The sequence below is a fragment of the Staurois parvus genome, unplaced genomic scaffold, assembly GCF_062004578.1.
Source record: "Staurois parvus isolate SC_StPar_1 unplaced genomic scaffold, SC_StPar_1.0 ptg001073l, whole genome shotgun sequence".
Classification (NCBI taxonomy): Eukaryota; Metazoa; Chordata; class Amphibia; order Anura; family Ranidae; genus Staurois; species Staurois parvus.
In genome coordinates, this window is record NW_028318869.1 from 141,774 (window position 1) to 160,111 (window position 18,338).

Sequence of the window (18,338 nt, forward strand, 5' to 3'; positions counted from 1 at the left end):
GGGATGTAATTTGCAGTTTTCTATCATCTGGTGTATTATGTGTTTGTACAGGAGGACCACACAGAACACACCATGCGGGAACTCCGCCAGGTTCTGGACTACCTACAGCAGGAGGTAAGTCGGGGCCACACACGGCCCCCCGCTGTACATACGGGTACACCGATTATACTGAATACGTTTCCTCCAGTGATCACTCAATGAAAATAAAGAAATGCATTTTACATAGAGAGATCCTAAATACCGGAATCTGTCCAATGAGTCGCCTGTAATCCACTGCACTGCACCACTGGTAGAGGGAGGGGCAGCAATATCAACCAATAAGAACAGCACTGGTAGAGGGAGGGGCAGCGATTTCCACCAGTCAGAGCAGCACTGGTACAGGGAGGGGTAGGAATTTCAACCAATCAGAGCAGCACTGGTAGAGGGAGGGGCAGCAATTTCAACCAATCAGAGCAGCACTGGTACAGGGAGGGGTAGGAATTTCAACCAATCAGAGCAGCTCTGGTAGAGGGGGGGCAACAATTTCAACCAATCAGAGCAGCACTGGTAGAGGGAGGGGCAACAATTTTTACCAATCAGAGCAGCACTGGTAGAGGGAGGGGCAACAATTTCAACCAATCAGAACAGCAATTGTAGAGGGTGGGGTAGGAATTTCAACCAATCAGAGCAGCACTGGTAGAGGGAGGGGCAGCAATTTCAACCAATCAGAGCAGCACTGGTAGAGGGAGGGGCAGCAGTCTCAACCAATCAGAACAGCACTGGTAGAGGGAGGGGCAGTGATTTCATCCAATCGGAGCTTTATTGCTTTTCACAGCGCTGTCAGTCAAGTGCATGACTATAATTGAAGAAGGCCACCTCTACTGGCTGAAAGTTGCCTCAGGGTTGGCTGCGTCTTTTGGACCAAGTCAGCAGGGGTACGAGTTGTACGAGGGGTATGAGGGGTGGGATACGAGGGGTACAAGGTACGAGGGGTATGAGGGGTGGGATACGAGGGGTATGAGGGTACGAGGGTAATGAATTGTACGAGGGGTATGAGGGGTGGGATACGAGGGGTACGAAGGGATACGAGGAGTGGGATACGAGGGGTACGAGTGGTACGAGGGGTACAGGGGGTATGAGGGGTACGAGAGGTACGAGCGATACGAGTGGTACGAGGGGTACGAGAGGTACGAGGGGTATGAGGGATATGAGGGGTGCGAGAGGTGCGAGGGGTACGAGGGATATTAGGGGTGCTAAAGGTACGAGGGGTACGAATGGTACGAGGGATATGAGTGGTACAAGTGGTACGAGGGATATGAGGGGTGCGAGAGGTACGAGAGGTACAAGGGGTGCAAGAATATGAGGGATATGAGGGGTACGAGAGGTACGAGGGGTGCGAGGGGTATGAGGAATATGAGTGGTGCGAGGGGAACGAGGGGTGCGAGGGGTATGAGGGGTACGAGGGGTATGAGGGGTACAAGGGGTGCTAGGGGTATGAGGGGTACGAGGGGTACGAGAGGTATGAGGGGTACGAGGGGTGCGAGGGGTATGAGTGGTACGAGGGGTATGAGGGGTACGAGAGGTACGAGTGGTATGAGGGGTACGAGGGGTACGAGTGGTATGAGGGGTATGAGAGGTACGAGTGGTACGAGGGGTACGAGGGGTATGAGGGGTACGAGGGGTACGAGGTGTGAGAGGGGTATGAGGGGTACGAGGGGTACGAGGTGGGAGAGGGGTATGAGGGGTACGAGGTGTGCGAGGGGTATGAGGGGTATGAGGTTGAACTTGGAGGACATTTATTTTGTTTTTCCGCGTGTTTTTTAATTCTTACTATTCTTTCCAGAAATATAACATCCATTCATATAAAGCCATGGGGGGGGGGGATTTTTTTTTTTATAGATGCCAAAAACTTTGGTGAGTTTGGTGGACTTGACCTTGCTCAGCGGGCTCTACCTGTCCCACCCCAGTACCTCCGACATCAGGTGAGCGGGATTTCATCACTGAAGAATTTGTTGCGATATGTTATTCTTATGAAGAGTTACTAATCCAATATTAATGCACAATTCTATCAATTGGAGATTTCAGGCAACAAATACTGCGCCTCTGATAAAGGAATAGAATAGAATGGAATAGAGGAAAAAAAGAACAATAGAAAAAAAAAGAATACATTTTCAAATGTACCGTATGTCTTTAAAAATACATTTAACCTACATTTTTGGAATGCGTTTACAAATATATGTAGAAATAACTTTTTTATATGTTAAAAAAAAAATCTAAAGAATATATTTTAAAAATAGTTTTCATATTTTTTGTAATATATAAAAAACGCATTTCAACATGCAGCGTATATATATATATATTTATTTATTTATTGAAATATATTTAATACAGCCCAAATTGTAGCATTTCACACATATATATATATATATATATATATACAGTATATATATATATACAGTTGCAAGAAAAAGTATGTGAACCCCTTGGGATTACGTGGAGTTTTGCATGAATTGGGCATAAAATGTGCTCTGAACGTCATCTAAGTCACAACAATAGAAGAACACAGTCTGCTGAACATAATACTACACAAACATTAGATGTTGCCATGGTTTAATTGCACATAACATGTAAACATTCACAGTGCAGGGAGGAAAAAGTATGTGAGGCCCTAGCTTAATGACTTCTCCCAGAGCTAATTGGAGCCAGGAGTGAGCCAACCTTGACTCCAATCAGTGTGATGATATTGGATGTGTTGCTGACAGCTGTCCTGCCCTTAAAAAACACACACCTGTTTTGGGTTTACTGGTTTCAAGAAGCACTGTCTGATGTGAACCATGCCTCGCAGAAAAGAGCTATCAGAAGACCTACGATCAAGAATTGTTGACTTGCATGAAGCTGGAAAGGGTTACAAAAGTATCTCCTTGAGCCTTGATGTTGATGTGTCCACGGTAAGACAGACTGTCTACAAATGGAGAAAGTTTAGCACTGTTGCTACTCTCCCTAGGCGTGGTCGTCCTGTAAAAATGACTGCAAGAGCACAGCGCAGAATGCTGCATGAGGTAAAGAAGAATCCCAGAGTGTCAGCTAAAGACCTACAGAAATCTCTGGCACATGCTAACATTTTTGTTGACACATCTACAATATATATGGAAAACATGAAACAAGAATGGAGTACATGGGAGGACACCACGGAGGAAGCCATTGCTGTCCAAAAAGAATATTGCAGCACGTTTGAAGTTTGCAAAAGAGCACCTGGATGTTCCACAGAACTACTGGCAAAATATACTGTGGACAGATGAAACCAAGATTGAGTTGTTTGGGAAGAACACACAACACTATGTGTGGAGAAAAAAAGGCCCAGCACACCAACATCAAAACCTCATCCCCACTGTGAAACATGGCGGAGGGTGCATCATGGTTTGGGGCTGCTTTGCTGCCTCAGGGCTGGACGGATTGTTGTCATTGATGGAAAAATGAATTCCAGAGTTTATCAAGACATTTTGCAGGAAAACGTACGACCATCTGTCCGCCAACTGAAGCTCCGCAGAGGATGGGTGATGCAACAGGACAATGATGACCCAAAGCATACAAGTCATTCAACAAAACAATGGCTGCAACAGCACAGAATACGCCTTCTGGAGTGGCCCAGTCAGAGTCCTGACCTCAACCCGATTGAAATGCTGTGGCATGACCTTAAGAGAGCGATTCACACCAGACATCCCAAGAATATTGCTACACTGAAACAGTTTTGTGAAGAGGAGTGGTCCAAAATGACTCCAGATCGTTGTGCAGGTCTGATCTGCAACTACAGGAAACGTTTGGTTGAGGTTATTGCTGCCAAAGGAGGGTCAACCAGTTATTAAGTCCAAAGGTTCACATACTTTTTCCTCCCTGCACTGTGAATGTTTACATGTTATGTGCAATTAAACCATGGCAACATCTAATGTTTGTGTAGTATTATGTTCAGCAGACTGTGTTCTTCTATTGTTGTGACTTAGATGACGTTCAGAGCACATTTTATGCCCAATTCATGCAAAACTCCACCTAATCCCAAGGGGTTCACATACTTTTTCTTGCAACTGTATATATATAATATATTTGGGAAGAATATTTTTTAAATATATGTAAAATATATTTTTCTTCCATGTGGGTCTGTAGCCACGTCCTCAGTGCCCCGACGTCCCTTTTTCAGCTTTGGATCTGAACTGGGCGACTTTGAGGCCACAAGCACACCGCGTGGCGAGGAACGTTCGGCGCGTCGCATTGGTTGCTGTGCATTATGTAGGCTGATAAGGGAGACGCGGAGGTTGTGCGCTAATCACGTGCTTTATGGTCCTCTGTTACTATTGATTAAGCCGGCTGAAGATTATAGAACCTCTCCATATTTCTGGAAACCAATCGCCTGTTACGTAAAAATCAATGCGGGCAAAGTGTCCGGGGGGGAGGGGGGGTTCAGGCACTCCGTCATTTCATTGATTAATTGCGCAATCTGTGAAGAGACGCTATTAGGGGTTTGCAGGCGTCAGCAGATCGGCAGCGAAGGTGCGTGTGCGGGACGGGAAATATTCATTTTATATTGTTACTTTTTTAGAAATGATCGTCCTGATTATAATACAGGAATTATATTACGCCAAGAGTTTGTGCAGACGGTACAATTACAATACAAATCACTGCAGAGGGCCCGGCTCCACAGAGCTCACAATCTAAGAGGGGGGGGGATATACAGTGGATAGAAAAAGTCTTCACCCCCCCCCCCCAGGTAAAATTGTCAGGGTTCTGGGATGTCAAAAAATGAGACAAAGAGAAACCATTTCAGAACTTTTTCCACCATGCTGGGGGGGGGGGGGGTTACTGGCTACATAGTCACATAGTTACATAGTTCCATAGTCATATAGTTACATAGTTCCAACTAATGCTGGTTTTGTGGCTTTTTGCTGCGTTTTGCCGCGTTTTCAGTATTAGAGAGTTTTTACAGCTAAAAAACATTGATTCCAGTCTCTGTGTGTATGGACACCGAGGATAACATTCTGGGGGGGTTACTGGATGGAGAAAAAAAACGAGAAAAGCCAAAAGCAGCCGCTGTAAAAACGTCCCATGTGCAGGAGGACTAAAAACATCCCGTGTGCAGGAGGACTAAAAACATCCCGTGTGCTGGAGGACTAAAAACATCCCGTGTGCTGGAGGACTTAGTGTGCACGTCTTCTTATAACTGGGGATGTCACTGTGTTCAGAATGAAGCAATCACATTCCCAATCATGTTACATAGGAGTCAGTACACACCCGCCATCATTTAAATTGCCTCTGATGAACCCCAAAGTTCAGCTGTTCTAGTCGGTCTTTCCTGACATTTTCTTTGTCGCATCCTACAGCAAAAGCCATGGTCCTCAGAGAGTTTCCAAAGCATCATAGGGATCTCATTGTTACAAGGTATCAGTCAGGAGAAGAGGACAAAGGAATTTCCAAGGCATTAGATATCCCATGGAACACAGTGAAGATAGTCATCCCCTAGTGGAGGAAATATGGCGCATCAGTGACCTCGCCAACAGTGACAACACCAACAGTGACATCGCCAACAGTGACAACACCAACAGTGACATCACCAACAGTGACATCGTCAACAGTGACCTCACCAACAGTGACATTACCAACAGTGACATCGCCAACAGTGACAACACCAACAGTGACATCGCCAACAGTGACCTCGCCAACAGTGACAACACCAACAGTGACATCGCCAAGTGACCTCGCCAAGTGACCTCGCCAACAGTGACATCGCCAACAGTGACCTCGCCAACAGTGACATCGCCAACAGTGACATCGCCAACAGTGACAACACCTACAGTGACATCACCAACAGTGACATCGCCAACAGTGACCTCGCCAACAGTGACATCGCCAACAGTGACCTCACCAACAGTGACATCACCAACAGTGACATCGCCAACAGTGACAACACCTACAGTGACCTCGCCAACAGTGACCTCGCCAACAGTGACCTCGCCAACAGTGACCTCCCCAACAGTGACATCGCCAACAGTGACCTCACCAACAGTGACATCGCCAACAGTGACCTCGCCAACAGTGACCTCGCCAACAGTGACCTCCCCAACAGTGACCTCGCCAACAGTGACCTCGCCAACAGTGACCTCCCCAACAGTGACCTCGCCAACAGTGACAACACCAACAGTGATCTGAAGTCTCCCGGAAGCATGCGGGGAAATATGTTCTGGTCTGATGGAACCAAGGTGCAAGTTTGTGGCCATAATTCCAAAAGATATGCCCATCACCAAAAGAACTCCATACCCACTGTGAAGCATGTTGGTGGCAGCTTTGGGGCTGTCTTTCTTCAGCTGGAACTGGGGCCTTAGTCCTGGTAGAGGGAATGATGAACAGGTCCAAATACGGGTCAATATCGGCACAAAACCTTCAGGCTTCATGAAGAGGAACTTCATCTTCCAGCATGACAACCACCCAAAGCATCCATCCAAATCCACAGAGGAATGGCTTCACCAGAAGATGAGGAAAGTTCTGGAATGGCCCACCCGGAGCCCCGACCTGAACCCGATGGAAGATCTGTGGGGGGATCTGAAGAGGGCTGTGCGCAGGAGATGACACGCAATCTGACGGATTAGGAAGAGCGGGCAAATATTGCCAAGTCAGGATGTGCCGTGCTGATAGACTCCTCCCCAAAAAGACTGAGTGCCGGAACCACATCAAAAGGGGCTTCAACAAACCATCAGTGTAAGGGTGTGAACACTTACGCAACCTTATTTTAGTTTTTTATTTTTACTTTCCCCCCCCTAAAATATTTCAGTTTGATGTTCAGCTGAGTTGTACAGTTTATAGGTCACATTAAAGGTGGAAAAAGTCCTGAAATGATTTATCTTTGTCGTGTTTTTCGACATCACAGAAACCTGACATTTTCCCCGGGGGTGTGAAGACTTTTTATATCCGCTGTAGAACTAACAGAGGTCAGCCTTGTGTTGTCAATGTTGTTTTATAGACCTTGTCCTGTGTATATAGTTCATGATGATATACGCACACCTATGACATCATCGAGGTCCGCCCCCTGCGTTGGGGCGCGGCACAGTGGTTGTGCTTTACAGTGCGATCTAATGAGATGCCTTTATTAAAAAAAAAAAAATTGCAGAGTTTGTCCTGAAAATCAGTATCTGCATTCGTTCTGTTCAAAAGCCAGCAAAATGGAATGTTATTTGACTATTTTCTCCGCCGCTTGAACGTACTTTATTCAGAAGAATAGTGTGAATCAGGAAAATACCATATTACGGCCACTAGATGGAGCTGAGGATCGAAGAAAATAAATACTTGTTGACTATCCTTGTTATCTTCAGGGGTCTCCACACTGCAGCCCTTTGCCTGCCGTTTTTATAGCCCTGTTACATCCAATGACACCAACAATAGGGCGTTTTTCCTCCCACTGACACCAACAATGGGGCACAATTCTTTCCATTGACTACAACGCTGGGCCACTATTTCTCCCAATGACACCACAAATGGGGCACAAATCTGCCAAATGATGCCAACAATGGGACACTATTCCTCACACTGACACCAAGGACGGAGAATTATTCCTCCCACTGACACCAATGATGGAGCACTATTCCTCCCACTGACACCAATGATGGGACACTATTCCTCCCACTGACACCAATGATGGGGCACTATTCCTCCCACTGACACCAATGATGGGGCACTATTCCTCCCACTGACACCAATGATGGGGCACTATTCCTCCCACTGATACCAATGATGGGGCACTATTCCTCCCACTGACACCAATGATGGGGCACTATTCCTCCCACTGACACCAATGATGGGGCACTATTCCCCCCACTGATACCAATGATGGGTCACTATTCCTCCCACTGATACCAATGATGGGGCACTATTCCCCCCACTGACACCAATGATGGGGTACTATTCCTCCCACTGACACCATTGATGGAGCATTATTCCTCCCACTGACACCAATGATGGAGCACTATTACTCCCACTGACACCAATGATGGGGCACTATTCCTCCCACTGACACCAATGATGGAGCACTATTCCTCCCACTGACACCAATGATGGAGCATTATTCCTCCCACTGACACCAATGATGGAGCATTATTCCTCCCACTGACATGAATGATGGACATTCTTTCCACTGAAACCAACAAAGGGGCACTATTCCTCCCAGTGACTCAGATGATGGGGAACTATTCACCCGAATTACACCAGTGATGGAACACTATTACTCCCAATGACACCAACAATAGGGAACAATTCCTCCCAATGGCACCAAGGATGGGGCACTATTCCTCCCAAAGATGCTAATGACGGGGCACTGTTCCTCCCACTGACACCAATGATGGGGCACTATTCCTCACAATGACACCAACAATGAGGCACTATTCCTCCCACTGACACCAATGATGGGGCACTATTCCTCCCAATGACACCAATGATGGGGCACTATTCCTCCCAATGACACCAATGATAGGTCACTTGTCCTCCCAATGACACCAATGATGGGGCACTATTCCTCCCACTGACACCAATGATAGGGGCACTATTCCTCCCACTGACACCAATGATAGGGGCATTATTCCTCCCACCGACACCAAGGATGGGGCACTATTCCTCCCACTGACACCAATGATCGGGAACTATTCCTCCCACTGACACCAATGATGGGGCACTATTCCTCCCACTGACATCAATGATCGGGAACTATTCCTCCCACTGACACCAATGATGGGGCACTATTCCTCCCACTGACACCAATGATGGGGCACTATTCCTCCCACTGATACCAATGATGGGGCACTATTCCTCCCACTGATACCAATGATGGGACACTATTCCTCCCACTGACACCAATGATGGGACACTATTCCGTCCACCGACACCAAGGATGGGGCACTATTCCTCCCACTGACACCAATGATGGGACACTATTCCTCCCACTGACACCAATGATGGGACACTATTCCGTCCACCGACACCAAGGATGGGGCACTATTCCTCCCACTGACACCAATGATGGGACACTATTCCTCCCACTGACACCAATGATGGGACACTATTCCGTCCACCGACACCAAGGATGGGGCACTATTCCTCCCAATGACTGTAATGATGGTAAACAATTTCTCTCAATGACACCAACAATGGGGAATAATTCCTCCCAATGTCCTGGCCTCGCCCACCCACTGTTTGTCCCTGCTGCCTGCCCCCTTCCCGGGATTCCACGTCATCTATCCCAGGAGGCTGCTGGAGTTGGGAATAATGGCGGCTGGTGGGTGGGAGGAGCTGTGGTCGTCATCGGAGGTCAGCTGGCCGAACTTGGGGAGTACCAAGATGGCGGCTTGGGACTCGGGCTGCTGCGACTGATCAGCAGATTGCCTCAGGATCCATTGGGCAGGTGAGTATCTGGGTCCAGGACAACACTGCATGACAAGTAAGTGGAACTAAGGAAAAAAAATCGTATAAGCGACTTTTTTGGAGGATGAACGATCGTAATGTAGGCTCAGACCGCGTCCCAATGAGTGACACCAATCTTCTGTGTTTATTTCCTGGCAGGGAATCCTGTGCGTGTTTCAAGAAGCCATCTGACTACTACAAAGCCATGCTGCGCTTCTCCTTCCAGGTGAGCCGCTCACATGACCGCCACGGGTACCATACACAGGGGCGGGACTTACCGCTGCGATTTGCAAATCTAACAAATGTGAACTTCGATGTCTTAACCTGTGTGATTGGCTGCGGCGCAAAGTCTAAAGTCGTTCTTGGGGGACTTTTTACTGCAGTTTATTGAGATTTCACCTCCATAGAATAGAATGCAAATCGCAGGAAATAGTTGAAAATCTTCACAAGTCGCAATAAAGTCCTCTGAAATCACACGAAACTGCGCACAAATCGCATGATTTTAAATCACCGCGGTGTGACTGGTGACCAGGGGCAGTTTTTTGCTCACATTATTTCTTTGTCTTCTTTGTCCATTGTGTAGTAAGGGTGGCCATATATACAGTTGCAAGAAAAAGTATGTGAACCCCTTGGGATTACGTGGAATTTTGCATGAATTGGGCATAAAATGTGCTCTGAACGTCATCTAAGTCACAACAATAGAAGAACACAGTCTGCTGAACATAATACTACACAAACATTAGATGTTGCCATGGTTTAATTGCACATAACATGTAAACATTCACAGTGCAGGGAGGAAAAAGTATGTGAGGCCCTAGCTTAATGACTTCTCCCAGAGCTAATTGGAGCCAGGAGTGAGCCAACCTTGACTCCAATCAGTGTGATGATATTGGATGTGTTGCTGACACCTGTTTGGGGTTTACTGTTTTCAAGAAGCACTGTCTGATGTGAACCATGCCTCACAGAAAAGAGCTCTCAGAAGACCTACGATCAAGAATTGTTGACTTGCATGAAGCTGGAAAGGGTTACAAAAGTATCTCCTTGAGCCTTGATGTTCATGTGTCCACGGTAAGACAGACTGTCTACAAATGGAGAAAGTTTAGCACTGTTGCTACTCTCCCTAGGCGTGGTCGTCCTGTAAAAATGACTGCAAGAGCCCAGCGCAGAATGCTGCATGAGGTAAAGAAGAATCCCAGAGTGTCAGCTAAAGACCTACAGAAATCTCTGGCACATGCTAACATTTTTGTTGACACATCTACAATAAGGAAAACATGAAACAAAAATGGAGTACATGGGAGGACACCACGGAGGAAGCCATTGCTGTCCAAAAAGAAGATTGCAGCACATTTGAAGTTTGCAAAAGAGCACCTGGATGTTCCACAGCACTACTGGCAGAATATACTGTGGACAGATGAAACCAAGATTGAGTTGTTTGGGAAGAACACACAACACTATGTGTGGAGAAAAAAAGGCCCAGCACACCAACATCAAAACCTCATCCCCACTGTGAAACATGGCGGAGGGAGCATCATGGTTTGGGGCTGCTTTGCTGCCTCAGGGCCTGGACGGATTGTTGTCATTGATGGGAAAATGAATTCCAGAGTTTATCAAGACATTTTGCAGGAAAACGTACGACCATCTGTCCGCCAACTGAAGCTCCGCAGAGGATGGGTGATGCAACAGGACAATGACCCAAAGCATACAAGTAATTCAACAAAACAATGGCTGCAACAGCACAGAATACGCCTTCTGGAGTGGCCCAGTCAGAGTCCTGACCTCAACCCGATTGAAATGCTGTGGCATGACCTTAAGAGAGCGATTCACACCAGACATCCCAAGAATATTGCTACACTGAAACAGTTTTGTGAAGAGGAGTGGTCCAAAATGACTCCAGATCGTTGTGCAGGTCTGATCTGCAACTACAGGAAACGTTTGGTTGAGGTTATTGCTGCCAAAGGAGGGTCAACCAGTTATTAAGTCCAAAGGTTAACATACTTTTTCCTCCCTGCACTGTGAATGTTTACATGTTATGTGCAATTAAACCATGGCAACATCTAATGTTTGTGTAGTATTATGTTCAGCAGACTGTGTTCTTCTATTGATGTAACTTAGATGACGTTCAGAGCACATTTTATGCCCAATTCATGCAAAACTCCACGTAATTCCAAGGGGTTCACATACTTTTTCTTGCAACTGTATATATCTATACCATATACAGTACATATACACGGCTCCACCAATGAAAGGAAGACTCTGAAAACCCATCAGACCCCAATGGGGAGGAATCTCCTGCTGGATCTCTATACTGACATGGACGGGGGATGGGTGAGGAGCATAAGGACGCCCCATCGTTGGATGAAAATGATGGACCTACAGAGGACTGAATTCACAGACACCCCGAAAATCAAAGTGAAGAAATGATGCAGCAGGCGAGTCCATTGTGCTGAAATGTCATTGCAGCAACTCAGAATGGTCCTCAGTAGTCTGTGTGGCCCCCACGTGCTTGTATGCATGCCTGACAACGTCGGGGGAGGATTCTAATGAGACCACGGATGGTGTCCTGGGGGATTTCCTCCCAGATCTGGACCAGGGCATCACTGAGCTCCTGAACAGTCTGAGGTGCAACCTGGTGGCGTCGGATGGACCGCAACATGACATCCCAGAGGGGTTCTATTGGATTTAGGTCAGGTGAGCATGGGGGCCATTCAATGGTATCAATTCCTTCATCCTCCTGGAACTGCCTGAATACTCTCCCCACATGAGGCCGGGCATTGTCGTGCACCAGGAGGAACCCAGGACCCACTGCATCAGGAGGAACCCAGGACCCACTGCACCAGGAGGAGCCCAGGACCCACTGCACCAGGAGGAACCCAGGACCCACTGCACCAGGAGGAACCCAGGACCCACTGCACCAAAAGGAACCCAGGACCCACCGCACCAGGAGGAACCCAGGACCCACTGCACCAGGACAAATCCAGGACCCACTGCACCAGGACGAACCCAGGACCCACTGCACCAGGAGGAACCCAAGACCCACTGCACCAGTGTAGGGTCTGACAATGGGTCCAAGGATTTCATTCCGATACCTAATGGCAGTCAGGGTGCCATTGTCTAGCCTGTAGAGGTCTGTGTGTCCCTCCTTGGATATGCCCCCCCAGACCATCATTGACCCACCACCAAGGCGGTCATGCTGAACCATGTTACAGGCAGCAGAACGTTCTCCATGGCTTCTCCAGACCCTTTCATGTCTGTCACATGTGCTCAGGGGGAACCTGCTCTCATCTGTGAAAAGCACAGGGTGCCAGTGGTGGACCTGCCAATTCTGGGGTTCAATGGCCAATGCCAATCCAGCTCTATGGTGCCGGGCAGTGAGCACAGGGCCCACTAGAGGACGTCGGGCCCTCAGGCCACCCTCATGAAGTCTGTTTCTGATTGTTTGGTCAGAGACATTCACACCAGTGGCCTGCTGGAGGTCATTTTGTAGGGCTCTGGCAGGGCTCATCCTGTTCCTCCTCCACAAAGGAGCAGATACCGTTCCTGCTGATGGGTTAAAGACCTTCTATGGCCCTGTCCAGCTCTCCTCCATGCTCTTGTCTCCTGGAATCTCCTCCATGCTCTTGTCTCCTGGAATCTCCTCCGTGCTCTTGTCTCCTGGAATCTCCTCCATGCTCTTGTCTCCTGGAATCTCCTCCATGCTCTCATCTCCTGGAATCTCCTCCGTGCTCTCGTCTCCTGGAATCTCCTCCATGCTCTTGTCTCCTGGAATCTCCTCCATGCTCTCGTCTCCTGGAATCTCCTCCGTGCTCTCGTCTCCTGGAATCTCCTCCATGCTCTCGTCTCCTGGAATCTCCTCCATGCTCTTGTCTCCTGGAATCTCCTCCATGCTCTTGAGACTGCTGGGAGACACAGCAAACCTTCTGGCAATGGCAGGTATTGATGTGCCATCCTGGAGGAGTTGGACTGCCTGTGCAACCTCTGTAGGGTCCAGGTATGGCCTCATACTACCAGTAGTGACACTGACCCAAGCCAAATGCAGAACGAGAGAAAAACAGTCAGAAAAGATGAGGAGGGAAAAAAATGTCACCTGTAAAACCATTCCTGTTTTGGGGGTCGTCTCATTGTTGCCTATCTAGTGCACCTGTTGTTAATTTCATGAACACCAAAGCAGCTGAAAGTGAAGAACAACCCCCTCTGCGACTTACCTGACCAGATCCATATCCCAGGAGTGTCATTGACTTGATGCGACTCGAATTATAAAGTCTTCCTTTCATTTTTTTGAGCCGTGTACTTTGTGTGGAACATTGAAAATGGTGTCAGTCATGCTCCGCCAGTCTTTGTACGTCACCCTATGACCGATCCCAAGGTCTGACACTTCACATACTGACCAGAAATGATAATCAGCCAACATATTGTGTCTGACCTCCAACTCGGCAGATAACGCCATTATCAGGGGGATCGGGGAAAGGAGTCCAGGGAGCTCCGCAGATAATGATTTATGTTTTTTATCTGGAAATCTCAAATCAAAGTTCAGTGTCATCTTCTGATGGAGCCTAGTGTGGTCAGGTGTCACCTAGTAAATAGAAGATACAAAGTCATATTTTTATCTTCAATTCGTTACGTTGGGTTGAAGTTGGTTGTTTGTGACGGATGTTTCTATAAATTCGTCTAAACCTTCTCTGCTTTATGATATAATTTGGAGGTGTCGAGAATCCTATGGGGGACATGACATTCCCACAAGAGCCAGTTCCCCCGAATCGAGGAAAAGACCCCGCTGTAGACCACATGGTACTAGAGAGTCAGGTTCAGTGATTGGGGTTCCGGATGATCTGATGATGGCGCTGTCAGCTATGAGAAGAAGATTGTGTATTACCAGAACACCAAAATGTATCCAAACTAATGATTGTAAAGTGACCAATCAAAACAATGTTCATCCATTCAGGTCCACAGAGGGTCCAATGACACCCTGAATTTTGGGGAACCAGAACAATGACATCCTGGCACTTGGGAACCAGAACAATGACACCCTGACACTTGGGGAACCAGAACAATGACACCCTGACACTTGGGGAACCAGAACAATGACACCCTGACATTGGGGGTCCAGAACAATGACACCCTGACACTTGGAGGTCCAGAACAATGACACATTGACACCTGAGGTCCCAGAACAATGACACCCTGACACTTGGGGATCCCAGAATAATGACCCCCTGACACTTGGGGATCCCAGAACAACGACCCCCTGACACTTGGGGATCCCAGAACAATGATCCCCTGACACTTGGGGATCCCAGAACAATGACCCCCTGACACGTGAGGTCCCAGAACAATGACACCCTGATACTTGGGGGTCCAGAACAATGACACCCTGACACTTGGGGATCCAAGAACAGTGACACCCTGACACATGGGCTTCCAGAACAGTTGTAGAGGTAGTCTTCCTCTACTAGGGTCTGTAGGCGCACAACCTCTGGCTCCTCCGGCTACAATCTGCTCTGGTAATTGGCCCATTCACGTTCTTCTCTGGTCTAGGATATTGTGACTTTGGATGAAGACGCTTCTTTAGGATTTTTGTCTGACTTCCTCCAATGGGAACAATATTTGCACCCAACAACTCTACAGAGAGAAGCCGTGTTTTGTCCTGCAGGCTCGGGTTGGCTGTTCTAGATGGAGACCCCAATCCTACTTGGGATGAAGAACGCATGGACAATGCAGATCTGCTGACCTAAACTCATTTTTCTCTCTCTTTTCTTCCCAGTCTGCACTGGAGAGGATAATAATCTCTGGAAGGTACGACACTAGAGAAGACTTCACGGTGGTCCTGCATCCCGTCCTACGCATGGTAAGTATCACGCACATACAGACCTACCGCGGGAACCACCTACGCTATGGCTTCTTCTCCAACGGTGCAACTTGCACCCCCCCGTGTAATGATGTCATATACTGGCCTCCATTATAGACTCATGTGATATAGGTTATCGCTGCGTTTCCAGAGCATGAAGCAGGCGTGTTCAATGAAAGTCCTGAGCTGTTATTACAGAACACCTCAGACCCCCGGAGACTTCATCGCGCCCCCCCCCCCCAACCAGGCCATTCTATGGAGGACACAGAGGTTTCGGCTCTGCTTTCACACTGCTTTGTATGAAAAACACATCAACACACAGCATGTGCGTTTTTAATGCATTTTTGCTGCATTTTTCCTGCCTTGCGTTCAATTTAACGCGATGTGTGATGCGTTTTTGCCACGTTTGAGTGGCATTTTCCCCATATCCTTTCCCACTATTCTAATGCCATCTTCATGCGATTTGATGCGATTTTGATGATACTTCATGCGACTTTAGAAATCCTCAAGCCTGAGTTCACAGAATCGCATGACTAAGGAAATCGCATTATATTCCGACTTCAGTGCGATTTCAGCCCCATAGACTTCTATGTTATCTCACAGAAATCGCATCACCATAGATCAGATATATTCCTAGAGGGCTTTGATGGATCCATGATTTTATTGTTAACCCTCACCTCTCCTCCCTCATCCTTGCTGCCTGAAACCCAGGCGCACACTGTTTTGATCCTTCTTTCAATCAATCCTTCCTTTGATCGATCTATCCTTCCTTCAATCAATCAATCCTTCCATCAATCAATCAATTAATCCTTCCTTTCATTAATCTGTCCTTCTTTCGATCTATCAATCAAGCAATCCTTCCTTTGATCAATCAATCTTTCTTTCGATCAATGTATCCTTCCTTTGATCAATCAATCAATCCTTCCTTCAATCGATTTATCGTTCCTTCAATCGATCAATCCTACCTTCAATCGATTTATTCTTCCTTCGATCGTTTGATCAATCAATCCTTCCTTCATTTGATCAATCAATCCTTCCTTCCTTTGATTGATCAATCAATCCTTCCTTTGATCAATCTATCCTTCTTTCAATCGATCGATAATTCCTTCAATCAAACGAGAGGAGGGAGCACCAACAATGGCTGAGAATGGGAAGCCTATGGGTGACAACACCGCTCAAGGCATTACCAGCCATTGTTGAGCGCTGCCTCTTCTCCCCTGCAGTCTCCGCTGGCTGACACTAGGGATCATGCTACTGGACCGGAGATAAGAGGGAGCTCCTACAATGGCTGGGACATGGGAGTCTATGAGTGACATCACCACCCCAGGTATTACCAGCCATTGTTGAGTGCTGCCTCTTCTCCCCTGCAGTCACTGCTGGCTGACAGGGGGGAACAGGTGACCGGACCAGAGAGAAGAGGGAGCTCCTACAATGGCTGGGACATGGGAGTCTATGGGTGACACCACCGCTCAAGACATTTCTAGCCATTGTTGAGTGCTGCCTCCTCTCCCCTGCATTCACTGCTGGCTGACACAGGCTATCCTTAGATTGTACACTCCTTGAGGGTTAGGGACTGATGGGAATGTACAATATATATGTAAAGCGCTGCGTAAATATATATAAGTACCTGAAATAAATAAATGTGACTGGACCAGAGAGAAGAGGGAGCTCCTACAATGGCTGGGACATGGGAGCCTATGGGTAACGTCACCACTCCAGGCATCACCAGCCGTTGTGAAGCGCTCCCTCTTCTCCACTGCAGTTACCGCTGGCTGACACAGGGGAACAGGTGATTGGATCAGAGAGAAGAGGGAGCACCGACAATGGCTGGGACTTGGGAGCCTATGGGTGGCGTCATCACTCCAGGCATTACCAGCCGTTGTGAAGCGCTCCCTCTTCTCCACTGCAGTCCCCACTAGCTGACACTGGGGATCATGTGACTGGACCAGAGAGAAGAGGGAGCTCTGACAATGGCTGGGACATGGGAGCCTACAAGAGACATCACTGCTCCAGGCATTACCAGCCGTTGTGAAGCGCTCCCTCTTCTCCACTGCAGTTACCGCTGGCTGACACAGGGGAACAGGTGATTGGATCAGAGAGAAGAGGGAGCACCGACAATGGCTGGGACTTGGGAGCCTATGGGTGGCGTCACCACTCCAGGCATTACCAGCCGTTGTGAAGCGCTCCCTCTTCTCCACTGCAGTCCCCACTAGCTGACACTGGGGATCATGTGACTGGACCAGAGAGAAGAGGGAGCTCTGACAATGGCTGGGACATGGGAGCCTACAAGAGACATCACTGCTCCAGGCATTACCAGCCGTTGTGAAGCGCACCCTCTTCTCCCCTGTAGTCACCGCTGGTTGACACAGGGAACCAGGTGATCGGACCAGAGAGAAGAGAGAGTACAATGGCTGGGACATGGGAGCCTATAGGTGACCTCACTGCTCCAGGCATTACCAGCCATTGTTAAGAGTTCCCTCCTCTCCCCTGCAGTCACCACTGGCTGGCACAGGGGATCATGTGACCAGACCAGAGAGAAGAGGGAACGCCAACAATGACTGGGACATAGGAGCCTATGGGTGGCACCACCACTTCAGGCATTAGCAGCCATTGTTGAGCGCTCCCCTGTGTCAGTCAGTGGTGGCTGCAGGGGAGAGGAAGGAGTGACATCAATGCCTAGGACATGGGAGCCTATGGGTGACATCACTGCTCCAGGCATTTCTAGCCATTGTTGAGCGCTCCCTCTTCTCCCCTGCAGTCACCACTAGCTGATATAGGTGATGTGACTGGTCCAGAGAGAAGAGGGAGCTCCAACAATGGCCATGACATGGGAGCCCATGGGTGGCACCACCACTCCAGGCATTACCAGCCATTGTTGAGCTCTCGCCTGTGTCAGTCAATGGTGGCTGCAGGGGAGAGGAGGGAACTCCGACAATGGCTGGGACATAGGAGCCTATGAGTGATGTCACCACTCCAGGCATTACCAGCCATTGTTGAGCTCTCCCCTGTGTGAATCAATGGTGGCTGCAGGGGAGAGGAGGAAGCCCCAACAATGACTGGGACATGGGAGCCTATGGGTGACATCACC

The 18,338-nt window shown here is 48.1% G+C and overlaps 1 protein-coding gene across 1 annotated transcript in view; it reads left to right on the forward strand.

Annotated features, from left to right (window-relative positions):
• PLB1 (phospholipase B1) overlaps nucleotides 1–18,338 on the forward strand; it is a 188,453-nt gene that overhangs the window by 52,471 nt on the left and 117,644 nt on the right. Inside the window, exons 11-14 of the mRNA XM_089658470.1 lie at nucleotides 52–114; nucleotides 1,879–1,961; nucleotides 9,568–9,634; nucleotides 15,167–15,250. Of these exons, the coding sequence (XP_089514596.1) occupies nucleotides 52–114; nucleotides 1,879–1,961; nucleotides 9,568–9,634; nucleotides 15,167–15,250 (297 nt within the window). The remainder of the gene's footprint in view (nucleotides 1–51; nucleotides 115–1,878; nucleotides 1,962–9,567; nucleotides 9,635–15,166; nucleotides 15,251–18,338) is intronic.